The 27,975-nt window shown below is 39.4% G+C and overlaps 1 protein-coding gene across 1 annotated transcript in view; it reads left to right on the top strand.

Moving 5' to 3' along the window:
- Positions 1 to 27,975, top strand: part of vwa8 (von Willebrand factor A domain containing 8) — a 284,869-nt gene that overhangs the window by 19,681 nt on the left and 237,213 nt on the right. The window contains exons 5-11 of the mRNA XM_062533722.1: positions 27 to 194; positions 438 to 602; positions 720 to 769; positions 3,330 to 3,438; positions 7,163 to 7,267; positions 12,073 to 12,201; positions 17,194 to 17,328. Of these exons, the coding sequence (XP_062389706.1) occupies positions 27 to 194; positions 438 to 602; positions 720 to 769; positions 3,330 to 3,438; positions 7,163 to 7,267; positions 12,073 to 12,201; positions 17,194 to 17,328 (861 nt within the window). The remainder of the gene's footprint in view (positions 1 to 26; positions 195 to 437; positions 603 to 719; positions 770 to 3,329; positions 3,439 to 7,162; positions 7,268 to 12,072; positions 12,202 to 17,193; positions 17,329 to 27,975) is intronic.

Here is a 27,975-nt window from a genome sequence, read left to right as displayed (position 1 = left end):
CATTGTAATGTTGAGTTCTGTTCTAGTGTGCTGTCCGTGCAGCCATTGAGGGGCGCATCCTTGTCCTGGAGGGGCTGGAGAAAGCTGAGAGGAATGTGCTACCAGTTCTAAACAACCTGTTGGAGAATAGAGAAATGCAACTGGAGGATGGGCGATTTCTTATGGCAGCACAGCGCTATGACAGACTCCTAGAGGTAGACCTTTCCTTGCCCATTTTATCTGTACTTAAAGGTTGTACAAATATCTGAAATCAAAAGAAAAATCAATTACAGGGAAGATACAGATTCTGGGCTGTAATATTTATATTTATTTGTATTTGTCTCAGAATATGTCTCACTGTGTAATCCTGATGTGTTTTGTTATCATTATTGGCTTAAAATGTCCCAAAAAGATGGAGCCAAAAGGTCTTTTAGAGCAGTATCATGTGATGTCTACAGGAGCACACCAAAAAGGAACTTGATTCTTGGAAAATTGTACGTGTGAGTGAGGATTTCCGTGTTATTGCCCTGGGGCTGCCTGTTCCAAGATACACTGGGAACCCACTTGACCCACCTCTACGATCACGCTTTCAAGCTCGAGACATCTACTACCTCCCATTCAAGGTCTGCTGGTTTAAGTGCTATGCCGTTTAGAACATCAGTCCGTATGCCATTGGTAAAGCACAGTCATACCAATGAAACCGTTTTGACTTGTTTACTCAATGGAGGTTTATATTGTAGGACCAACTGGACTTGTTATATGGTATTGGACCAAATGTTGCAGCACAGAGGTGAGTAATGTCTCCCTTCCATTTACAGCAACCAACACATATATTTATAAACAGACAGTAAATACATTAGGACATCGAAAGTGCAAAGTGGTATTATGAATTTAAGATATTGAATTGTCAACCCTTTTACACTACTCATACATAGACTATATTGATATGGTATTACAAAAACAATACAAATAGAAGTTTCATTCATCAAATCAGTGATGTCATCTATAAAACAGTTGTATATTGTTACAAAATGTCAAAATTGCACCTGGACATAAGTACAGTATGTACAGTACTGTGTAATTATGATTATGAGAGTTTACCTCTAAAGGTGGAAGCCATTCCACTCATTTTTCAATGTGTACCAGCGTATTTAAGGACATTGGACCTCATTCATCAATATCTTCCTGAGAATTTTCTTAACTGTGTTCTTAAGAAGATCCTACGGAAACTTTTAGGCAGATTCTCAAAGGTGCAGTTTCATTCTTCTTAAGTTTACAGGGTGTGCCAATTGTTCTTAATTAGCTTGGGTAAATGCCTGTCAATCCCCATAAAAAGGCATGATACTGCAGGGCCGTGTGCACACAAATTGAGGCTGAAGCGCTAGATTTCATTTCTACCGTATTTAAAACGCTACATGAGCGAGACAATTTGATTATCATATGACACATGCTTTGAACTAGGGATGCACCAATCCAACTTTTTCAGTCTCGATACCGATGCCTGGGTTCTGTGTATCGATTGACAACCGATACCGATCCGATACCATTAGTAAACTGTATACCTCACCATGTGGAAAAGACTAAAGGCATCAGGTTTGACTCAGGTTCTTTCCCTCACTAAACATTACTTTCCTAAGACAAAATAACACTTAGATATAAAGGTAATGTATTATTATTATTATTATTATTATCATCATTATTGATTATATTACTAGTATCAAAAATAAACAGTTGTGCACCAGCAGCAACTTGGAACAGCATTCAAATTCAAGTTCACAGTTATTACTAAATAATAAATCTAATTAGCTGACATGAAACTCAACAAATGCATAATTTTTTCCCATCAAAACAATTTTGCAGATAAAAATCCCTTATTAGTGACATACATTGAAGCACCCCTGCCAAAATGGTGTCACCCGCGAAACCCTTCTATTTACTCATAGTGGTACGGTCCCTCAGTTTCCCCACGATAAACTAATTAGTTCGAGTTTGAATGGTGGTAAACGGTACTTGAAGTTGTACGTTTTATCTAATAAATAAGAAGTTTTTAACAAGCAACTTCCAACATAATTACCCTACCAACAGCCTAGTAACCATTACCATGATGTCAACCTCACAACCGCCAGAGCATCCAGCATATCAACCACTCAATTTAGCGTGACAGCCACACTATCTACCCTAGCAACACCCTAACATTTTAATTACCCTCCTGACATTCTAATTACCTTAGCAACAATCTAGCAACCACTACTAACCAACCTAATAACCATCATAGCAACCAACATGATTACCCTAGCAATCAGGGGTGCATTTCCCAAAACCGTTGGTTGGCAATGGGAAATTAGTTAGTTAGTACTAATAGTACTACTAGTACTTAATTAGTAACTTAGTTAGCAACTATGGTTTTGGAAAATACGTCCTAGCATAGCGACCGCCTTATTTAGCAAAGCAACCACCATGTTTACCCCTAGCAACACCATAGTAACCTACCTACATACCCAAATTATTTGTTTTAACTATATATGACATTTCTTTACATTTTGGGTTCATGGGTGGGTTCATTCATTACACATTCATAACAGCCATGAACTGCACATGAAGCATTCATGACTGATTCATGAAACATGACTCAACATTCACAACAACACTTTCATGAATGTGGAAGACAAAACGACGAAAACTTGTCAAAATAAAAGTCCAACAATCTAGTAATCCATATACAGGGTACTATGAATCCTCTCCAGCGTTTGTAAACATCTCATGAATATTTTATGAAGTCTACTTCAAATGTCACTTTACTCTACGAGTTGTGAAGTATTCATCATACTGGGAAGTGAACTACTGACCATCTGTGGACCTCTCAATGGTGGACATTCCTGTTTATATATCTATACAGTCATTGTTGTAGACGATTATGCATTCTTCAGAGGTTACTATCATAAAATAAACAGACAAACAAAAAACTAAATTCTCCTGGACACTGGACTTCCCCATTGACTAAGATGTGACATGATCAGGTCGGCTAAAACAAAAAAAGACAGCAATGCTGCTTTGCAATTGTTGTACTTTTATTTTGACAAGTTTTTGACGTTTTGTCTTCCACTTCCACATTCATGAAAGGGTTGGTATGAATGTTGAGTCATGTTTCATGAAACAGTCATGAATACTTCATGTGCAGTTCATGACAACTGTTACGAATGTGTTATGAATGAACCCGTCAAGAAAAGTGTTACCAAAAACGGTGGATTATGTAGTTCGTTAATATTAACTGAACTGTCATAGTATCAAGGCATTTGCTGACCTTGAGCTCAACTGGGCTGATCCCCTGATTTCCTTTCCCCTTCTCGTAGGGTATCACAGCTATTGTCCTTTGCGTCCACCCTATGTTCACAAGAGTCTGCTAATTTGGCCATGCCTGATTTCCCTGTGGATAACCTGGGTCCAGCTGTCAAAGTCTTGGTAAGTTCTAGAAAGGTCATGATAGGGATTGTTTGAATGTTAAAATCCAGGTGAAATAGCCACTGGTAATTGACCTTTGAGGTGATGGACGACGAGCGAATTGTTGGCAATGTATATGTAGCTTGAGTCAGATCAATCATCTTAACACTATACAGACTGTCTAAACCAGTGGTTCTCAATCTTTTTTCCCCAGCGACCCACATTTGAATATACCAATTCAGTCGCGACCCAATAGCACAATTACAGCAGTCATTCATCAAGACAATTTATTTAGGCCTACATGAATACACATTTCATAGCCTAACGAATACACATAGGTATAGAGAGGTGCATTTAAATTAGCAAACATAGACGAACGTTTGTAAACAGCTTTCAGTTGGCCTTTTATCTCGGCAAACGTTTGCAAACAGTCTGAAGGGGTAGTTCTCTGCGACTATACAGTGGACGTGAGTTTGATGAAGGCAACAATGCAATTACAGTTAGAATGTAATGTTAACGCCAAATCATTCAAATTTAACTGTTCAAAGAAAACATGTTCACCACGGATGTTCACTGTTTCTGTTTGCCAAATTTGAATGCACACCTGTGTAGCTGTGTGAGAGCAGAGAAGCCAGCTTCACACAAATAGGTGGCACTGAAAGGCAAAGGCACTTTCATTGCATGGCGACCAAGGGTAGGATATTCGTGCACAACGCTGTGCCAGAACTTACAAATTTCATCAAGCCAGTAGCTTTCTGGAAATGTTGCTGCTGCAGCTGCCATCTTTTAGGGGAACATTTCAGCAACATTTCAGCAACTTTTCCAGAAAGGCTCGATGAAATTCATTCTGGACTCTCTATCCGACCACATGAAGACCTTGGGACACTTCGGTTTGGCTTTAGGGACCCTCTACTCACTACCACTCAAGTCTAATGTTGTTTGGAACTGTAGAAGAGGTATAAAAATAGCGTTTTGTAGAGGCGAAATGACATGCCCAGGTCACTTCCACTTCCAACGAGTTTTGGTTAAAAACGGTAAAATCGAACTTTCTCAAAATACACCTGAATTACATGAGTTTGATGTCAACTCAACGTATGTACTCCCAATCATTCATAAATTGATCTACAGTGCATTTTACTCCGGATAATTCCTTGAAGTTTTTTTAACATGACATATAATTAAGCAATAAGCCCCGAGAGGCCTTGGTTTATACTGTATAATCGAACAGCTAAGGGGCGTTGTTAGGCACGACGTGAAGTGGAGTCAAAACGCACCAATAGAAATGCATCCCAGAGAAACCCACCCACATGTGAAGTTTGTGCCAGAACTGCAAGCAAAAAGACAGGCAGCGCAAATGCGAGAGCCAGAATCACAACTGAAAAAGCCAGCAGCAAACAAACGAATGATGTCGCTGTAAATTATTATTATTATTTTAAACCAAAAGACAAGTTATTCAAACAGTTAAAGATAGATTTATTTTGCAACTACACAAATAATTTGTTTGCGAGTTTTAATTTTTTCTTTGACTGTATTTTTTTTGTTTCGATTTTGTATTTGATATTTTGATTAATTGATTTTTGTTTGAATTTGAAAAAGTATTGTTGAACATTTTTGCACAAATTAAACTCCACAGAGAACTTGTAATGAATGTTTTATTATGTTAATGTAAGCAATCATCTGGGGATTCACTGTTCACCTGTAGTGTCTCGCCTTAAGGCTTTCTCAATGCTACGATTAAGTCCGATTTACACGTTTAGGTGTTTATTTAATTTAGAGGTGGGCATAGATATATTTTTTTAATCTAGATTAATCTCACTGTAATCTTGAAATTAATCTAGATTAATCTAGATTAATTTTTGGTGCACCAGCACAAAATTTAGGTGCACCCACATTTTTCATTGCATCGCCTTTAAAGAGACCCTATGCAACTTTTAGATAGTCATAAAATCGCTTAGAAATCGTTGTTTTGCTTGACTGACCAGTTTTATCGAAAACAGTCACATTTCCTCCCACCCCTAGTGTCCCTATCCGGTATTACAACCTTGCAACTTTCTGATGAACGATCGTCTGCTGTTTACATCTGGAAGTCAGAGACGCGTAAGGAACAAGAAGAACCACGCTTGCAATTTATATATTTATATATAGCCTATATATGTATAAATATACACGCTAAAGCTGTCGGGGAAGCTCTGCAGAGAAATACGCAAGCATAAAACGAGCGAAAACGAAAAACAAAATCGAAACCAGAGATGAAATCGCCAATCCTGCATTGTTCCTCTTTAACGCTAAAAGGTCACCTTTTTATCGCTGTCCTTTCATATAATGATTTTTTAACAACAAAAAGCCTAGAAAAAGCTTGAAACACAAAAGAATATTTTCTTTACAAACTTATTTATATAAGCCTATTCTACACACTGACATTTCTGATATTCATGACAGCACACTTTATGCAGATTGTAGCCTATATTCATATTACAACTCTGCCTCTTTAATTCAGCTGTCTGCTTGAAACCTCAAAATGTAAACAAAGTAGCATAGTTGGCTAGTTTATCATAGTTTACTGGTTGGACTGTTCAGTTTCCCCACGTGTATTTAGCCTACTGTAAGTTTCAATGTGGGCTAATACTTTTTCTCCTGTCGAGTTTTGGAGTTGGAAAACGTATTGAGATTATCAGTCAATTCATGCAAGAGTGACTTGAATGTAAGAGTTTTAATCAACTTTCTGCAGCAATGATGCTAACCGGAATTAATATTAAGCTTTAGCTAACGTCCTCTATATGCATCATTGCTTTCACGATTGTGAATGTTTTATTTGGATTAAATGTGCATGTTGAGGGGCGGGTTGAGGGTGTCCATTGAGTGCGCACGGGAGAATGAGGGAGAGGGAGAGGGAGAGCAAAAGAAAGTGGGCCAAGGAGAGGGGGGTTACTTCTACGCTGTTTGGTAAAGTTGCATGCATAGTCTACAATGACAAGTTGTGAAAGAAAGCAGCCGAGCAACGTCAGGTGCACCAGTGCGACCTAGACTTTTTTTCAGGCACGCTCGTAAACATTTTGCGTTCGCGCTAAAATATCAAGGTGAAAGTGATCATAGCTTGCGTGGTATAGACCCAGCTCCCAGCCAAACTTTGAGAATAGATTAACGCCGATATTTTTTTTATCGCCCGATAAGAGTTGCACGTTAACGCAGCACGTTAACGCCGATAACGGCCCACCACTAGTTTTAGTTTCATGCTCTACCGCGACCGTGATCCGAAGTATATCATGTGTGATACTGTTGGAAAGCTCAGTTTCTCCTGCATGTCTCTGTTTCTCCTGTTTCTCCTGTTTCTCCTGTTTCTCCTGTTTCTCCACCTTTCTCCTGTTTTTTTGCACTTCTGGTTAGACGCAAACTGCATTTGTTGTCTCTGTACTACTTGTACTCTGCACAATGAAATTAAAGTTGAACCCAATCAAATGTTGTGGGCAGGGCAAAGTTCGGCTGGCTTCCAGGCTACTTTTCTGCCCTATGTCTCAAGGACTGTTGTTTTAGCTCCCTGAATGTTATTGCTACTGTACCTTTAAATTCTTTCTCTTGTGTTAAAGCATTTTGAGCTGTATCATATAAATGAAATATGCTATACAAATACATATAGTTACTATAATAATAATAATAATAATAATAGTTTGTTAGTGTTACTAATAATATTTGAATATTTGTGTTTCTGGTAGATTTATTTAGAAATGTTTTAAATGTGTCTTTCCAGGATCTTTTCCCGACGCTATCCCCACAACAGCTCATCCAGAGATTGTATCCCTATCACATCATACTTGGCAAAGAGGGACGCACTGCTGTAGAGGGATTACTCCATGTAAGACACACTGCACACTCATATGCACACAAACACCCCAGATAGCAGACGGGCATTGAAACTATGTAGAATCAACATTATTTTGTCAACGTTAAATCATTGAATCAGTGTCGGATTTCGATATTGATTTAACATCAGTTTGCACCCTCAGTTAATATTGAAACAATGTTGAAATCCTAACTACAGATCAATGGAATTGCAATGGTATTTCAATTAAGATTAATATTGAAATAACGTTGAAATTACAACCCAACTAAAGATCAACGTGATTTCAGTGGTATTCCAATTGTTATTTAACCGCTATAAACCACTATTAATTTGGTAAAATATTGGGAAAATCATATCCTGCTTTATCTACAGCCAGGATAAATTAGGCTAGACCTTCTATGGCCAGCAGCTATGTCTGGTTTAGGTGCAAACTTGCACAAATAACCATTGACAACGTCTTATCAGTTTGAAAGGCAAGTGGATTTATTGCCTCTTCTTAGTTTAGAAATTAACGTGTGCTGTGCTTCACTGCCATCCATTCAGTATAGCATCCATAGATCACTCGGTTGCAGTCAGCCTGCCTCAACCATCCAGCTGCAGAGTGAAGCAGCACCTCAGAAATAGAAGAAAAAAGATGTTGATGGTTACATCAATATGTTCAACTGAAACGGAGGGCTACTTACAAGTGAAACTGTAAATACACATATAATAAAGTGTAACTTACTGTTAACTAAGGTAAGCCTAATTCTAAATGAGACATGTAACATTAAAGAGACCCTATGCAGCCTTTTCATAGTCATAAAATCGCTTAGAAATTGTTGTTTTGCTTGACTGACCAGTTTTATCGAAAACAGTAATATTTCCTTCCGCCCACAGTGTTCCTATCCGCTATTGCAGCCTTGCAGTTTGTTCAGGAGGTGATCGCTCCTTGTTTACATCTGGAAGTTTGAGATGCGTAAGGAACAAGAAGAACCACGCTTGCAATTTATATATATAGCCTATATATGAATAAATATACACGCTAAAGCTGTAAGGGAAGCTCTGCAGAGAAATATGCAAGCATAAAACGAACGAAAACGAAAAGCGAAACCGAAACCGGAGATGAAATCGCCAATCCTGCATAGCTTCTCTTTAACCTAGCATGACGAACAGTCATAACGTAATGTAAAACATTAATTTGACAACAGCAAGTAACCTAGCTAGCTAGCATAATGTTACTTACCATACGTTGGCCCAACAAGCACAAATGAGTTTGTAAGTTAGACAGTACGATGTACATAGACTGCAAACATGCCAGAATTTAATTTGGATGAAAAATTTCACAAGGAAACATTAACGTTAGATTAAGAAATGCTTGCTTACCATTAAGGGGGAGGAGCAGCGAACTTGATGGAGAGCTGAGCACCGTGGTCTGGCTGTCTGAAGTTGCTTCAAATGATCTCCCACTGGACTGTTCAAATGTCGTCGCGTGGTCAACTATAAATCTACTACTTTTCAACCACCACGTCAGGATTTCCTGGTTAACCATAAATCCTTGACTTTTCAATATCTTTTAGTATGCTTTTAGTGTGTTTAATGTATCGATGCTCTATTGATTATGGCAACATAAACTATTAACCAATGTTGTTTCAATATCTCTGTTATCAATGGTCCTGCACTGTTGGGTTTTGTCGGGATTGCAATGCTGATTCAATGTCTATTTATCATTGAGATTTCAATCTCAACCAAAATATCACCTTGCTATCTACTGTCAACTCAGACAAGCAGAGTTGTCCTATAATTAAAGAGTCACTTCACCCCATAACTCCACCCACTTCACATTTCTGAAAAAGGCTTTCAAAATGGGCGAGACGTTCTGAAATTTGGAGAGGGAGTGCAGCACTGCTGCAACCAATCAACCATGGTGATTTTGTGTCAATCTGGGAATGAGTGCTGCAGACATGGTTTATCACAGGTAGGCTAATCAGGGCAGCAGGTGTTGGGGCGTTTCATTCCTAATTTGTAACGACCCGGTGACGTAGTGTTGGACGAGAAGTACAGGACTTCGTCAGCATTCCAATAGCATTTTGGACCAACATGCCATGGCATGTTTCAACCTGTAGAATGCGCGGAGAGCAATATCTCCAATACAAAATCAGACGAAATGTTACTTTTGTCGGGAAACACGATTTTTGTCAATATTAACCCTGGTAATAGTACAGTTCACCACTTATGAGTATTTTCAATCAATCAACAGCTCAAAAAACATATTTTAGGGTGAAGTGAATCTTATAATTAAAGGTTGGGTACGGAATTAGCTAAACGGACGGCAGAGTTTGAACATATACAACCTCAAGTCCCGCCCTCCATGCACGAGCGACAATTCAAATGCGCAGCGCGAGAGCGAGCCAGGCTAAATGAAATGCCAGCCTGGCGTCTACAGCACTATGAGCTCTAGTCTCCATACAATCACTCACATCAACTTCCCCAATTACATTCTTTATTCACCTCCAAAGGGTTGTAGTACATATGGTTCAGTAGCCATAGGTGTGTATATTTGAACAGAATCTGGTTTGTTCTTACCAGGGCGATTATCTCCTGAAATATCCGAGTTTAGTGCTGGCCCGTTGGTTCGCCTATTCCACCGTAGCTCCAAGCTGTTAAGTTTCGATTTCATGTTTACAGCACTCTTCGTGTCACGGTAAAATGTAATTTTTGCTACATAGCTTATTTATTGCGTGGGTGATTGAGTTTCCGTAGGTATCCGCTGCCTTAGTTAGTTTGTATAGAAATGAAGTGACACATACAACAAGAGGGGAACATGGACGTGCAGCAGCAGGCAGTTGGTTTCGTTTCAGCACTGACTCGCGGTCACCAGCTTTCGAAAGGGTCGCGCGCGGTGGGGAGGGGGAGCAGGAAGAGGAGTAAGACGTTAGATTGACGAACGAGCTGTGAAATGATGGTATGGGGTGAGGAATTCTATTGGCTGGAGTTTTTCGAGCCCTGCCCGTTCCGCAGATGATTGACGTGTTTAATTTCCATTTCAGTGCTTCCAACTTAGTGGCTATAAGTGGGTTAGGAATAGGATTTCAAGTGATTTTGCAAAAATGGCCAACAAAGCTCATTCCATACCCTACCTTTAAGTAGCCTAAGGGATAATAGAACACCGGTCATTATCGGGAAAATAAGATCCGACAGGGCGAACAGGACCCCAACACACCAGTGGAGGGATTTTGCTTCGTCCTGAAAGGACTTAGGGCGCTTTCACACTAGGTCCTCTGGACGGACCCGGGTTCGTTTGGTCCGATGGTTTGGTTGTTTTTGATCGTGTGAACGCAAACGTACCGAACTCGGGTGCGGACCCGGGACCGGACCTGGGTCCGCCTGAAAAGGTGGTCTGGGGTCCGGTTCGCTAGAACGCTGGAGCAGGTTGCTAAGCAAACGTTCTGAAGAATCTAACTAATCTTTACCTTTGTCTTCTTCATTGCACTGCCTTCTGCTGTGTTGCCGAGTGATATTTGTAAACAGAATTCTCGAAGTTCGTGTCTAGAAGCATGGTGCCTATGACGCAAACGGACCCGGGTGCACAGACAAACATGTAATGTGAACACAGACCAACTATGGTAGAAGTAACCGCACTCGGGTCCGGTCCAGTTAAACGGACCAGTAACACTCCATAATAAGGGTCCTTAATAAATAGCAAACTAATCATTAACTAACCCTTTGTTAATATTTGTTAATTGTTACTAAAATATGTATTTGTCACAAGTTAATGTTTTTTCATCATTAATTAAATATTAGTTGTCTGCATATACTCTGTATGTTAATGTTGCCAAAATGAAAAAATAAACTCCAAATGAGTCTTTACATTTATTTGTTACCATTTCATGGTGGCTTTTGCTGAGAAACAAATAGTTTGCATGCTGAACTTGAATCAGACATTCTTTAGCTGTTTCAACTGCCTGCTTTCACTTTTGAATGAAGCTCCAAAGCAAGATGTGACCGGACTACTGATACATTCTTTGGTTTAATAACTTCTGATCTAACGCTTTCTAGAAGGTAACAAGTGCAGAATCATAGAAAGCTAAAGGATTTGGGTATAGCAACAATGAAATCTGTAAATAAGCAAACTATTCAACAGTCTTTATTAATCTCATTATCTCTGAACACATTATGGCAGTGTTGATGATCATTTTTCCATTTTAAATGTTTCGTGGTACAGTACTTTTCTGTGTATTAGCCGCATTGTGTATAAGCCGCGGGATAGTGTTTTATTCAAGAAACAAAACCATATTAATACCATTTTAACTGCCCTTGGGTATTACAGTCATAGCTGAAGAAATTTTGTAAAATCAATGTACTGTACAATAGTTGGGAAATTACGTTATGCTTGTTTAATCCTGAATGCTTTGGCCCTTGGTTTGGCATGCTTGACATAATTTGGCCCGTGGGCCAAACTATTTTGGGACCTATACACTAGACCAATTGCACCTCAACTGAATTCAGATAAGCTAAGGCAAGAACCAGCACTGAAATTAAACCAGTGTATACCTGCAGGCTTGATATATGGTACTATCAATTCTAGAGACAAGATGCAAGTAACCCATATACTGGACTTTCAAATGTTCAAATGTTCCCATTTAAATTTGTTTTTGTTGTTTGTCAACATGCCATACCTGTTTGAGACCTGTTGAATTAGTTCCTTTATATTTCATTTTAGTTGTCCAAGAATCAGCTTTACAGCAGACCTATGTGTCAGTTCACTCTTTTTATAGGGCAGCGTTGTCTGAAGGACTATAATAATCATTTTATATCTGAAACTTTTGTCTTTTCTTTAGCGATTTGAGCTTGTTGAGTCTCCTGAGTGCCATGTTTCTGAGGTGGTCAACGTGGAACCAATCAATTCAGAGATTACAACACATGTGGCTGTTACCATCCATGTTGCAAGTGATAGTATCACTTTTCAGGTGAGAAACAATTGAGGCTATTGTAAATATTTGTTGTAAGGATTTCTGGTAATGCTTTAGAATAACATGTGCTTATTAGCTATTAACAGTGCATAATAAGCAGTTAACAATTAGTTACTAACAGTTAGTTAACTGTCGTTATCATTTAATAACATTAACTAACTGTTAACATACAACTTGTTACAGTTACAGTTTTTCTCAAATGCTAAAACACAAAAGCCAATCCTCTAAACCAAATGACCAGTTGTCTAAACACATTTACTAAATCTAGCCACAATTTTTCAATACCATAAACACATTTCACATGAAGACACAATTCACAAAACACAGTCCTCCGTTCTCATAAATCTAAGCACATTTTTCCTTGCTAAAACACATCTTGCAAAACATATTTTCAAATGAAAGCTCATGTGATGCAAAATGCTTGCCACAGTCAGCAATAACTGAACACAATGAACACACCTGGCGTCATTTATTACACACAACGACTCAAAATTGAAGACACTTGTTGCTAAAGCGCACAGTGAATGTGGTGTGTGTGTGTGTGGTGTGAATGAAGAAAATACTGTAAAAGAACTTCACACCCTGATCATGTTTTCAAAAGTACTGTTGTGTGCAATAGATTCTGTTTTTTGCATTGAGTTGTGTTACAGTAGTGTACTTGCAGAATTTTCGGTAACACTTTACATTACGGCTCGCTAATAAGGTGGTAATTGTATGGTAATTTCTATGTAATTTCATGGTAACAAGCCCTTGTTACCACTTGTTGCCACTTATTACCAGTAATTTCTATGCAGTTTCCAGTGCAATTACTCTGCTGTTTCTAGGTAATAGCAATGCAAACAGCATTAATTAAGGTGGTAATTTCTATGTTATTTTGATATCATTTTATGAATAATCCTTTGTAGCCACTTATTACAAGTTATTTCCATGCAGTTTCCAGTGCAATAACTCTGCAGTTTTTAGGTAATAGCGATGCAAACAGCTTTCATTTTGAGTATAATAAAATGGTAATTATTTGAAACTTTACTTATTGTTTTTGTTTAATTACATGACAAACAAGGAGGTAATTTCCAGGAAAATACACAGCATCAGGGCCGTAAAATACATTATCACTTATTTCCACCCAATTACTTAGTTATTAGCCTACTAAGAAAGAGAAAAACCAAGTCATTGTCGTAGTAAGCTGGTAAAGAAGACATTATGTGCCTGTAACTAAACTGGAACAAGTGAAGTAATTTTATGGAAACTATATGGTATCAGAGCTGTAAAATGCACTATTGCCTCTTCCTATTTAATTACCTAGCTGTGTTGATAAACCCATCAATTATCCTTATGACATTTTTAGTGTTGTTTTTGTTTAATTACCTGAAAAACAAGGAGGTAATTACCAGGAAAATACACAGTATCAGGGCCGTAAAATACATTATCACCTATTTCCACTCAATTACTTGGTTATTACCATCTGGCTAGGCTATTTTGTAGCCTTCCAAACAACGCTACACTTACGTGGTAGTGAGTAGACTAGGGTCCCTAAAGCCAAACGGAAGTATCCCCACGTCTTTATGTGGTCGGATAGAGAGTCCAGAATGAATTTAATCGAGTCAGTACCTTCCGGAAATGTCGCTGCGGCAGCTGCGCAACGCTTCAACAACACTTTACTAACATTTCCGGAAAGGTACTGACTCGATTAAATTCATTCTGGACTCTCTATCCGACCACATAAAGACGTTAGGATACTTCGGTTTGGCTTTAGGGACCCTCTACTCACTACCACGTAAGTGTAGCGTTGTTTGGAACAGTAGAAGAGGTATAAAAATAGCGTTTTGTAGTGGCGAAAGGACCTGCCCCGGTCACTTCCAGGCTAACGAGTTTTGGCTAAAAACGGTGAACTCGAACTTTCTCAAAATACATCCGAATGACATGATTTTGGTGTCAACTCAACGTATGTACTCCCAATAGTCCGAAAAATTGATCTAAAGTGCATTTCACTCCGGATTATCCCTTTAACATACAACATTTAAAGTAGCCTGTAAGTCCGCCGAAAATTTAACTAAGCCATGGAAGAAGTATTTTTCGTTGATCAGCAGTAGGCTAGCCTGCAGAGCTAGCATGAGCTACAGCCCAAAATCGCTAACAGTGGCATAAAGCCATAGGCTACGCTTTCAAAATTAAACCACTAACATTGCTCAAAACAGCGCAAAACCTCGTCAGCAGCTAACTCGAGGTGTCTACACATAAAACAAAGCACCAGTTAGTCTGTAAACTTTGGAATAGTCTGTACACACTTAGAAATCGTTCGAGACTGCAACTCTATATGAAGCACAGAAATGTCACACAAGTGTTCACACGGAAGCACGCACGGGAGCTATTGCCGGAAGAGAGTACGGGTAGTCCAGTGCTCAAATTACAGTGAGATCAGAGCCCGTCTTTTCTCTGGTGAGATATGCTACAGACAGAAGAAAGAGGACAAGGAAGACAGAGTGGTTCGTGTCTGTTCCTTTCCCGGCAGCGAAACAAAAATTAAAAGTTTACAATCCAGCAAGTTTTTCATCAGCTGTAATTGCGATACGGTCGGTCTCCAGTGGCTTATTGTTTTGAATGTGGACATTGACACCTCAATCGAAACGCTAAAGTAATGGATTACCGTGTCTGCTGTCATAATTTTGAGAAGGACGATTTATATTCCGAGAGGAGCTTCTGACCCAAAGAAGTCAACGAAATATTATAATATTTTCATCTGTAACAAACACGTCACCTCTGTACCTGTATGAATGTTTTGGTAGGTTTAGGGTGCACTGCAAATAAAATATTTAGCCTGTTTCAGAATTTGATTATGTTGTTTTATTATTGCAGAACATGTTAAATGTGTGAAAACAATGTTTTTTTGCAGAACAAAGTTAAGGTTGTGCTCAACATGTGGTTGTGTGTTGAATGTCAGTACACGGTAACCTATTTCAGATCAGAGATGGTAATAACTAAGTAACTTAGTGGAAATAAGTGATAGTGTATTTTACGGCCCTGATGCTGTGTATTTTCCAGGAAATTACCTCCTTGTTTTTCAGGTAATTAAACAAAAACAATAAGTAAATCCTGGACTATCATTTCAAGAACTAGATTCATTTTAAATCATTACCATTTTATTAAACTTAAAATGAAAGCTGTTTGCATCATTATTACTTAGAAACTGCAGAGTAATTGCACTGGAAATTGCATAAAATTACATAGTAATAAGGGGCTAAAAAATATTATTACCATGAAATTACGTAAAAATACCATAGAAATTACCACCTTAATTAATGCTGTTTGCATTGCTATTACCTAGAAACTGCGGAGTAATTGCACTAGAAACTACATGGAAATTACTTGTAATAAGTGGTAACAAGGGATTGTTACCATGAAATTACATAGAAATTACCATACAATTACCACCTTATTAGCGAGCCGTAATGTAAAGTGTTACCGAATTTTCTGTACTCTTCATATGAAACTCACAACTCTAAATGAAGAGCTCTTTTCCAAAATGCTATAAATCCATTTTTGAAAACATTACTGTACTGTAACAAATCATGTTACTGTATTTACAGTATTTGTGTGTTTCAGGTAATATCAATAAAAATGCAGTTGTTTTGTTTTTATTGAGTAAAGATAAATTACTGTAACTACTGTAAACATAACCCAATACAGTTTCACTGAGATTACTTGAAAAACAAAATTTAAAATAATATATTTATGAAAATTCATCAGTAAAATGGTGGATATAGCATTTTGGAAAAGAACTCTTCAAATGCCTAATCCTCTGCAGAGATCTAAGAAGATCCGTTACTCTAAAGTTTTTTAAAAATATGCATTGGCTGTTATGAAACAAAGAACCTTCTCACAAATTGAGCGTTGTGTTTTCAATTATTTTGCTGTAGTGTGTAATGTTGTGTATAGTGTTTACATTTTTGAAAGCTTCGAGCTGCTCTTTTGGTGTGAAAGTTTGAATTTGGAAGTGAGAAGGTGTGGTTGTGCTTATGTGGCTTTAGAAAAGGGTATTGTGTTTAGACATTTGGGAACATGGAGGAAACATTTGTGAAATGTGTTTTAGCATTTGAGAAAAACTGTAATAGCTAATAAGCATATGTTATTCTAAAGCGTTACCAAATCATCTTATGCATTTACAAATGATGAAAATGCAACATTGACTTGTGTCACCAATGTCTATGTACAAGGGAAGTGTTGAGTCATTGGGTATGTGAGGGAAGGTTTTGGTTGAAGGTTATTTGCCTAAATGAATGTGACTAAAGAGGGATTTTGCTTATTAAAGGAATAGTTGGGAATTTTGGACATAGGACCTCATTTCCGCGTTTAACCCCTTCCTTCAGTTGCAGCGTTCCCCCTTGCTAACGCTGGTTCTGAGCTAACGCATTTCAACGGTAACATCCATAACAGTCTTACTCACTGACTCCACAGCACACCCGAGACAAGTAAATTAAAACGTCAGACTATCAATATACATGTCCGTGTTGATAGAATAATTTTAGAAATAAAACTAACCTTGCAACTCAATGATTTATAAATAAATATAATTTTGAGGGACTAGTTTCTCAATATCAATCCGCCACTGCCATACAGGGAACAAAGTAGGCAATGCAAGGTTAGTTTTATTTCTAACATTGTTCTATCAACACAGGCATGTGCATCGATAGTCTGACGTTATAATTTATTTGTTTCGGGTGTTCTGTGGAGTGTTTTCAGTGGCAGGCTGGTTACCATTGACTTGCGTTATTTCAGCACCAGATTAGCACGAGATGAACGCTGCAACTCAAGGAAGGGCAGAAATTCACTGCAAATGGTCTCCATCGACCTATATCACCCCTACTAAGTTGGAAATGAGGTCCTATGTCCAAAATTCCCAACTATTCCTTTAAAGCCTGTTCCATATACATCTACATAGCAGCATTTTTTTTTTTACGTTTTACTGTTTTTTTTCATTCCCCCTCCTCTCAGGTACCATCTGGAAGTCACCCACCCCGTTCACCCCATAGGACCCATGGCTTCATAAGGACACCCACCCATTCTCGATTGCTTGCAGAGATGATGCAGTCTCATTTTGTCAAAGACATTTGTCTTATTGGAGCCAAGGTATGCTTTGTAAATATCAAACCTATTTGCTTTGTGGGATTGTCATCTCACACTATTGCAACTATTCTTAGATGAGAATAACAAACTTATTAGCTGTGTCTCATTCCAGGGGCTGCGTGGTTCTAAGGCCAGATTCGTAGACCAGTTGCGTCATAGTGGCGCGCCTAGTACTGTCCCATTCTGTGGGCTCCTTCGAATCCGGCCGACAAACCCACCCTTCTTTTCCCCGAAACGGAGTGTGCATCAGATGTATGCTTCGCGGCCTACCTGGCCACCAAGATTCGATACGTTTATGACGTTTCATTGAGTTTCATTGAGTTGGCGAGATAGTCGGCAGAGGAGTAGCCTACACGTTTAAACATTTAATAAATGTTATAATAATATTTAAATTAAGTTATTATTTATATTTTCTGTTAAGTCTCAGTTTCAAAACTTTTTGAAATGTGAACTATGCTTAAACGATGTCGCCGATTTCCGTAGGCTATCAAATAATCACTTCCTAATAAAGCTCAAACATTGGCCTTTCACTTTCAAATGGTTTATCAAGTCATATGCCAATTGACATTATGCTCAGATAGGCTAATCACTAGTGAGTAGGCTAGTCTATTATAATGGTTCCCACGTCTTTGAAGATAGTTAACATCACATCACATGGAAAGAATCGTAATGTTAGTTGATGGCCGTTTGCGTAAAGTCCAAGGGTGAATGACATCCACCAAAGGTTTCTTAAAGCATTTGTTTGGTGACATCTAGCCTAATGGAAACTAGATTAAATTTGATAGATTACAAATGTGTCCCTTAGCAAATTAAGTAGCAAATACAATTCCATCAGTTCAAAAAAAAATGTGTTGCCTGAATTAACCACAGCCTGCACACACGATCCCGCTGGAGATAGTTTTTGTGTATATATCAGTAGACTAAGCCTAATGAAAGCAAGTCTGATCACTAATTGTAAACCTGCAATAATAGAATGCCTAACGTAGAAAGAGAGGAGTGCTGCGTTGGGTCGCTTATAATTAAAGAAAAAAACAGGTGCTCGGGAACGGACAAAAATATAATTAAAACAAACTGCGACTGTCCTGTATGTAAAGTTTCTTGGTGATTAAGTTATAGAAGGCAGTAGGCTAGTCAGAGGTCCGAGGCACACCGATTGAGTGAAAACATTTTTAAAAATCCTTTATTTCATTGGATAAAGTTAGCGCGTTTCGACTAGGCTATACTGAGTCTTCCTCAGGGCAATTCAATAGAGTAGCTACTTTGTCGATCTATTTTATGTGGCAAATGCATGTGATGCTTTGTGCATGGTCGAGAAAAGAGATTGCCTAAACATGATATCTAAGCCTACAAACAGCACTTGCGCAAGACACGAGTATCAACTTCTGCTAAGTGGATAACATGGATCATCAGCTGAGCCTCAGTGACGTTTGTCAATGTTGCAATGCTACAAGCTAGGTCAGTTAACTACGAAGTCCAATAGTTACAGTGCATGAAAATGCACTGTACTGTTATTCCTAGACTTCTTATTGGGGGCCAAGCAGCGAAGCTGCGAAGGCACCCATTGTGTTTCTATTTTTTCTAGGGGTGGCACGGTTCACAAAATCCACGGTTCGGTTCGTATCACGGTTTGGGGTCACGGTTTTCGGTTCGGTGCGGTTCTTGTTGTTATTTTTTCTTTTACTCTTTAACACTCCAGAAACATATTTCAGCACATAGCTTAATCATCCACAATTAGGCTAGAGTATTTAGAGAATAGTTATCATGTAATAATGCACAAACTGAATTTGACTTCACATAAAGCACATTATTGTCTGAGGAAACTTTAAGCTTCAGTTGAGATATTGATAAAGCAAGAGGGAAGACATTGATGATTTCAACAATCTTTTCATTTATTTGGCAGGGATGGTGCACCTGCACAAAATGTAGGTCGTCCACCCATATTTTTCATTGCATCGCCTTTTTATCGCTCTCCTTTCATATAGTGTGAATGATTTTTTAACAAGATGTAAAGCTTGTCTTTATTTGAAACACACACACATTATGTAATTATTTATTCATTCTATATGCTGACATGTCTGACATTCATAACGGCAAACTTTATGCAGATTATAGCCTACTATTCATTATAACTCCACCTCTTAAATTCAGCTGTCTGGCTGAAGCCTCAAAATATTGTAAACAAAGTAGCAGGCTAAGCTCATCATACTCTACTGGTTGGACTGTTCAGTTTCCCCACATGTGTTTTAGTTTCAAGTTTCAAGTTTCAGTTTTCAAATACTTTTTCTCCTTGGGACAGGCCCTTTTAAGCCTTGGAATTGAAAACATTGGTATTGAGATGGTCAGTCAACTTGAATGCAAGAGATTTTATCAAATGTCTGATGCTAACCGTTTTTAACAGTAATTAAGCTAATCGTCTTTTGTGCGTCATTGCGTTCACGATTGTGAATGTTCTATTTGGATTATTGTGCATGTTGAGGGCGGGTGTCCATTGAGCGCGCACGAGAGCGGGCCAAGGAGAATGAGTTTACTTCTACCGTTTGGTAAAGTTGCATGCATAGTCTACAGTTGCGGAAGAACATGCTTCCACCCGGGCAGGGTCAGGTGCATCAGTTTGACCACGCTAGGGATGATCTCTCGCACTTGCCATTTCTAAAACCTTGCACGCAGCACTCAAAACTCCATACTCCTACTCTCGCACGTAAGGGAAACACGTCGTCAAATATGGGAATCAATTGCGCATGCCATAACTAGCCTGAACCGTAGGACCGTACGACGAACACACACTCCAAACCGTGACATGCGAACCGCACGGTTCGGAGCATTTTTCAAAAACCGTGCCACCCCTAATTTTTTCTTATTATTGGGGGCCAAGCAGCGAAGCTGCGAGGAACCCATAGTGATTCTACCTTTTCCTATTATTCTTCTCCTCTGGAAGTCTATGGCAGCCCATAGATCCATACAGTAAAAAGTTGTGAAATTTGGCACACTTATTCTACTCACAACTCTAAGCACTTTCACCAACTTACAGACTCCAGACCTCAAACCTCTAGCGCCACCAACAGGTCAAAAATCATCAACTTTTTAACAACATTAATGCAATTAGCTCTTTAATGCTTAGACCTATCAAGCTGAAACTTGCTCAGTGTATTAACACAAAAGGTATAGCCCCACCCACCAATTAACAAGACTTTTCCACAAACGCTGTAGCGCCACCAACAGACCAAGGTCAAAACTTTCAAAAAGTTTCACAGGTCTGACATTTCATCCGATTCTCACCAAAATTTGCACACACCATCTTCAGACCATGCCTTTTTATTGCATTGCTTTCTGGAGGAATTGACAAAATTATTTGCCCTTAACAGCCAATCAAAATCGGCGGCGAAGCCGCCACACAGACATTAAACCTATATCTCTATGGAAGCCATAGAACCATACAGTAAAACGTTTTGAAATTTAACACATATATTCCTCTATGGCCAATGACCACTTTCCCCAATTTACAGACTCCAGACCCCAAAACTCTAGCGCCACCAACAGGTCAAAATGTATACATTTTTCAACAACATTAATGCAAGTAGCTCTGCAATGCTTTGACCTATCAAGCTGAAAATTGCTCCGTGGTTTAAAGAGGAACTATGCAGGATTGGCGATTTCATCTCTGGTTTCGGTTTTGTTTTTCGTTTTCGCTCGTTTTATGCTTGCATTCTCTCTGCAGAGCTTCCCCGACAGCTTTAGCGTGTATATTTATACATGTATAGGCTATATTTAAATATATAAATTGCAAGCGTGGTTCTTCGTCTCAGATTTCCAGATGTAAACAAGGAGCGATCGTCTCCTGCAGAAAGTTGCATAGGGTCTCTTTAAGACAAAAGTACTGACCCCACCCACCTATTAACAATACTTTACCATTCAGGCTGTAGCGCCACCAGCAGGACAAGGTCAAAAACGGTCAAAAAGTTTCACAGGTCACAAATTTCATCCGATTCTCACCAAAATTTGCACACACCATCTTCAGACCATGACTTATAATTGCATTGCTTTATGGAACAATTGACGGAAGTGCTCGCCTGTAACAGCCAATCCAAATTGGCGGCAAAGCCGCCACACAGGAAGTGAACCTATATCTCAGCAAGGCTTTCACGTATCAAGACCAAACTTAGAACATGGGCTCAGATCCCAATTAAGAGAAGCCTCAACAACTTTGGTGCCCTTTGACAGCTGTGGGGGCGCTATAGTAACAGGAAGTAGGCTCATATCTCAGCAATGCTTTCACGTATCGAAACCAAACTTGGTATATGGACTTGGGACCCCACCCTGAGGACGCACAATGCATTTGGTGTACTCTGACCACTAGGGGCGCTATAATTAGCAAAACTTTCTCGTATCAACACCAAACTTGGTACGTGGACTTGTGAGCACATCCTGAGGACCTACACTAAATTTGGTGACGTTTGAACACTAGGGGCGCTATAATAAACAACACTTTCACCTATCAAAGTCAAACTTGGTAAGTGGACTTAGGAACACACACACACACAAAAAAAAAAATTAGAAATTAATTTTGGCTATTTTCTTCAAATCCACTCTCTCTCTGTCTCAAACCCAGACACAAGCACACACACCCTCCTCTATGGTGGTGGTGGGGGGGGGGGGGGGGGGTCCATTTGCACACGCCCACTCTCCCATGTCATGTCTTTTGACCGCTAGGGGGGCGCTATAATCACAGGAAGTCAGCTCATTTTTCAGTAATGCTTTCATCTCTCTCTCTCTCAAACCCAGACACAAGCACACACACCCTCCTCTATGGTGGTTGTGGGGGGGGGGGTTCCATTTGCACACGCCCACTCTACCATGTCATGTCTTTTGACCACTATGGGGGCGCTATAATCACAGGAAGTCAGCTCATTTTTCAGTAATGCTTTCATCTCTCTCTCTCAAACCCAGACACAAGCACACACACCCTCCTCTATGGTGGTTGTGTGTGTGTGGGGGGGGGGGGGGGGGGGGGGTTCCATTTGCACACGCCCACTCTACCATGTCATGTCTTTTGACCACTATGGGGGCGCTATAATCACAGGAAGTCAGCTCATTTTTCAGCAATGCTTTCATCTCTCTCTCTCTCAAACCCAGACACAAGCACACAAATACTCCTCTATGGTGGTCACGGGGGGAGGGGGGGAGGGGGAGGGGTTGTCTTTCCAAATTTCCAAAGCTTGGCCCCCACATTGCTGCTTGCAGCTATATTTATAAACTATTATTGGGGGCCAAGCATCGAAGCTGCAAAGCCCTCATTGTGTTGCTAGATTTTGCTATTATTGGGGGCCAAGCAGCGAAGCTGCGAAGGCACCCATTGTGTTTCTATGTTTTCTTATTATTATTATTATAAACTATTATACCTCTGCCATTGGAGTCAATGACAGCCCATAGAACCAACTGGTGAAAAGTTGTGAAATTTGGCACACTGATTAGGGACAGTCTGTTGATTCATGTGACCAAGTTTCATGTCGGCAACTCAAGCCCTCTAGCACCACCAACAGGTCAAATTTGGATGTGCGTTCACGCACGTAACTTTTGAACCCTTGGGTCAATTTTCAAAAACCAGGTATCTTTGTAATCCTTGGACCAGCCTGAGTTCAACGCACCCTGTGACGTCATTTTCCGCCATTTTGGATTTTATCAAAAACACTTAAAATGTATTGGAGGTCACAATTTTTCTCTGATTTTCACCAAATTTGCGAAGCCGCCAAACAGGAAGTGGGCTCATATTTCAGCAACCCTTGCACGCATTGAAACCAAACTCGGTACATGGACTCAGGACCCCATCAGGGGGAGGCTCAAGAAATGTGGTGACCTTTGACCTTTAGAGGGCACCGTAATTAGCAAAAAGGCATTTTGGCCTGTAGCTGTTGATGTGTTTGGAATTTAAACTTGCTACTGGTGTCTTGTTATACTGTGAGAAGTCCTTAGGCTGACCCATCTCAATTTGCGACATCAACCTTTTTGATTCGGCCGCCATATTGGATTTAATCAAATCCCTTTAACATTTCCACAGGTCACAAAATGTGTCCGATCTTCACGAAACTTCACACAGATGATCTTCAGCCCGAGTGTAACATAGGCCTTGCTTTTCGTAACGATATCTTAAACCGTTCGCCCGCAACAGCTAATCGAAATTGGCGGCAAAGCCGCCAAACAGGAAATGGGCTTGCATCTCGGCCAATCTTGGGTTGTTTGACATCAAAATTCTTATGACTGCTTAAAACTACATACCTGACATAACAGCATCAAGTTACCATGGCAACTCTGGCCTTTTGACCTGCCTGCTTGGCCCCCACATTGCTGCTTGCAGCTATATTTATTACACATCTTTCCTCTGCAATGGGAGTCTATGGCAGCCCATAGAACCGACTGGTGAAAAGTTGTGAAATTTGGCACACTGATTAGGGACAGTCCGATGATTCATGTGACCAAGTTTCATGTTGGCAGCTCAAGCCCTCTAGCGCCACCAACAGGTCAAAGTTGGACATGCGTTTACACACGTAACTTTTGAACCCTTGCGCCAATTTTCAAAAATCAGGTATCATTGGAATCCTTGGACCTGCCCGAGTTCAATGCACCCTATGATGTGATTTTCCGCCATGATGGATTTTCCGCCATTTTGGATTTTATGAAAAACACTTCAAAAGTTTTTTCGTTCACAAATTTTGACCGATCGACACCAAACTTGACACAGAGCATCCTCAGACCATGCCCTATCCAGCTCGTGCTTTGTTTCTTCGGAACTTTTACCGTTGGCCCATAACAGCCAATCGAAATTCGCGGCGAAGCCGCCAAACAGGAAGTGGGCTCATATTCCAGCAACTCCTGCACGCATCAAAACCAAACTTGGTACATGGACTCAGGACCCCATCAGGAGGTGGCTCAAGAAATTTGGTGACCTTTGACCTCTAGGGGGCGCTGCAATTAACAAAAAGGCTTTTTGGCCTGTAGCTCTAGATGTGTTTGGAATTTAAACTTGCTACTGGTGTCTGGTTATACTGTGAGAGGTCCTTAGGCTGACCCAGCTCAATTTGTGACATCAACCTATTTGATTCGGCCGCCATATTGGATTTAATCAAAACCACTTAAACATTTCCACAGGTTGCAAAATTTACACGATCTTCACGAAACTTCACACGGATGATCTTCATCTTCGGATGATCTCTTATTATTATTCCGCTTACCACTTTTTCTGCAAGCAATTTCTCTTCAACCGTTTAACTTAGAAACTTCATTCAAACTTTGTAACATAGGTCTTCTAATGGGTTAGGTTGCTTTGACTTTTCAACTTTGTAACTTTTATACTTTTTAAGCTATAAATCAAAAACTATTAAAATTTCCCCATAGACTTAACATTGTGATCATGACATCATAGAATCTTTATGCAAATGTGAACCACTCAGAGCAAATCAGAAGCCTGCATTGTACACAGAGGCGGGAGTAACAAAAAAATCAGAAAACAATGGCGACCCTGGGGGTCGTAACTGAAAATATTAAATGTGAATTAAGGTTTCTTGACCACTTTTAATGGTTTATTTTTTATACGGTTTATTGTTTATATGCGACATAAATGTGTTCAGGACACACAGATCATTGTAGGTTAACGTAAGCTCTCTAATGGTAGAGTTAGCTTGTTGACCCATTATAACTGAAATTATGGAAAACACATAGCAACTAAATGGCTAGCACACTGAAATGAACTACTATCGTGCTTCTGTACAACATGACTTGTTGTCAACATAAAAACATTAAAACGGATTGTTGTCTCATTTGTTAATTGTTATACCGTTTTTAGATTTTCAGCTATGTCAGTGTTCTGCTTAATGTATATTCATTATTTTCTCAAACGCCATGTCTGATACAAGACTGAAAATCACCCCCTCCAAATCAGATAATATGGGTAAATGATACATTTCCTGAATCCTTAGGGTCATGCCAGTATTTCAGTGTTTGGATTTTGTTTCTCTGATGCTCCCAGGTGCCACAGGATTACAAGACAAAAAATGGCAGGGAAATGGTAGGGAAATGTGTGTGATTAAAGGTTTGAAGAGCTCCAGGGTTGGCTGTACTTATCCAAAATATTCACAAAAGGATTTAAATGAAAGCTCAGAGTCTCCCCTTTAAAATGATACCAAACATAACAAAATAAAATATTCCAGTGTTCTGCTTGATTTATACACATTATTTCTTCAACCTTAGTTTACATTATGTGTCATAACTCAAAACAGCTACTCTTGTCAGATGGCCATCATACATCATTGAAAAGCTGAGATTCCAGGCTTTCAGAAAAGGTATGGTAGCCTTTGCCACCTTTTCGGTAACTGTTTCCATAATTTGAGGCCCTGGCTCACGGTCTATTAGGGATGTTAACCGGTGACTGTTTGACCGATGGTTGACCGTATCCAAGTTAACCGACCAAAGTTGTCGCTAGTCGGTTAAAAAAAAAAAAAAAAGAGGCATCTTTAACTTAGGCTAAAGACAGTGGACTAAACGCTACTACAGCTAGCCATCTCATTCCAAGAAGATCTTTTTTGCGTGAAGTTAACAAATTATCCCTCACACTCAATTTTTCATAACTCGCCTGTTTGTAGGCTAGGCTACGTAATAAACCAATAAAAACATTTGGCACGAGGTCATAGCGGTGGCCAGTGCGTCTTTTGCAATCTGGTAGTGCGCTGTTTTATCCATTGGTTTTATCGTGTTGCAGTCTAGGCAACTTTCCGCATAAGATGGGCTTAGATTTGGAAAGTCATTACATCTACATTTCAGGAAGGGTCATCAATGGTAACAGATAAGGTAATGATCATCTTTCGTTATTATTGTTAGCACTTCCTCAAACTAAGCTGCGTCTCTTCGGAGCTGTCATTTTCATAAGTGAGCCGCGGCCTTTTTAGCTTCAAATGAGCTTCTAACGCTAGACAAACGCCTTTATTTGCAACGCGATCACCTTGTACCCAAACCATTTTCGGAGCGAAGGAACCATTTGTCCTCCACTTACAAGCTCCTTGGTATGCAGGACTCATGTTTGGTGCTGTAGGGGATTTAAAAAAGTGACGTGAGTGAAAGGGCGGCGCCGGGGCTGTGTGTATGAGCGGGGGACAGAGAGATGGGGGAAATTTCGTGGCTGTTATTTCAAATAGCATAATTTATTTTAAACGAATCGGTTAACCGGTTTCAACCGGCTAATGAGCCTCGGTGGTCGGTTGTAGTTTTCGCATCCCTACTTTCCATTCAATTCAACTTTCCATTTCCACTTTCTCTCCATCCATTTACTTCCAACTATTTATTCCTTCATTAAACTGTCCTCCTACCAACATCCATGAATCTACCTATACATCCATTAAACTATTTGTCTATCAACATCCATTAAACTGTCTACCTCTACACAGCCCTTAAACTATGTCTATTAAAAAAAAATCTGCCTATCAATATTTATTAAAACACGTCAACCTAGCAACCACCATATATGTCTTAGCAACACCTAACAATCTCAATTACCTATAGCAACAACCTACATTAGCAACCACCATTATGTCAACCTAGGAACCACTATAGTAACCAGCATTTATTACCTTCTTTACATTATTATCTATCTAACCTTCCATCCAACATTCTAAATACATCCAACATTCTATTATAAATTCTATCTAAATACATCCAACATTCTATTATAAACTGTTTTGTCTATCAACATCCATTAAACTATGTATCAACATCCATCAATATCTGTGTGTAATTCAATTGCTACTTAACAACCTCCATAGCAAGCAACTCTAAAAATACATAACTTAAAACAACATACTGTAAACTAGAAAATGTAATTCCATGGAAGGAATTACCATTGCATGTAAATGCAAAAAGGTTGCTAGCTGTGTAAAACATATTAGGCCTATAGTTAAAAAGACATCTAGGCTAAACTGAAGAATAGATAAATAACAATTACCCAATTACAATTCCAACTTGGAAAGTCACATTTAAAAAGTGATTTATGAAAATGCATCAAAATTGTGGATATAGGCTATTAGAATTTAAAAGACTGAAATGAAGTTGCCAACTTCAAACGAGTTGCAAGAGCTGACTTTAGTAGCCTACAGTGACGACTGGTAGGATAGCTTATAGCCTTCACTAATGCAGGTTAAAAGTAGGCTATAGACACCATTGGAATACGGAATACAATCTCAAACAACGCCAATCAACGATGATGCAGCAACAGGTAGGATATCTAGCAAATGTAACGTTAGCTTACAGTAGGATATTTTATGTAGGCTAGGCCAGGTGCAACTAGTAGGCCTGTCTATCAGGTTGGACTTCACTTAAAACGCTGCTCTGTCGAGATGGCTAAAAGCCCTTGTGTAGGCTAAGCCCGGTTCGCCTTGCAGCCTACCCCGACGTTTAGCCTGGAGCAAGTTTGGTTGTCGTTAGCTAAATACAGTGTTTACGTTGACGTTAGGTTAGATTGTCTTTAGCTGTTAATAACGTTACCGAGAGCAAACCGGTTAGGCTACTGTAACGATATAAACAAATAAAGTAAGGAGTAGCCTAACAGGAGACAAGACGATAACGTCCTGGTTTACAGCAGCTGCAGCTGTTACAGCTTAATGAGTAGACGTA

Source organism: Sardina pilchardus, chromosome 4 (assembly GCF_963854185.1).
Source record: "Sardina pilchardus chromosome 4, fSarPil1.1, whole genome shotgun sequence".
NCBI classification, from domain to species: domain Eukaryota; kingdom Metazoa; phylum Chordata; class Actinopteri; order Clupeiformes; family Clupeidae; genus Sardina; species Sardina pilchardus.
This window is presented reverse-complemented; position numbering and strand designations above follow the sequence as displayed.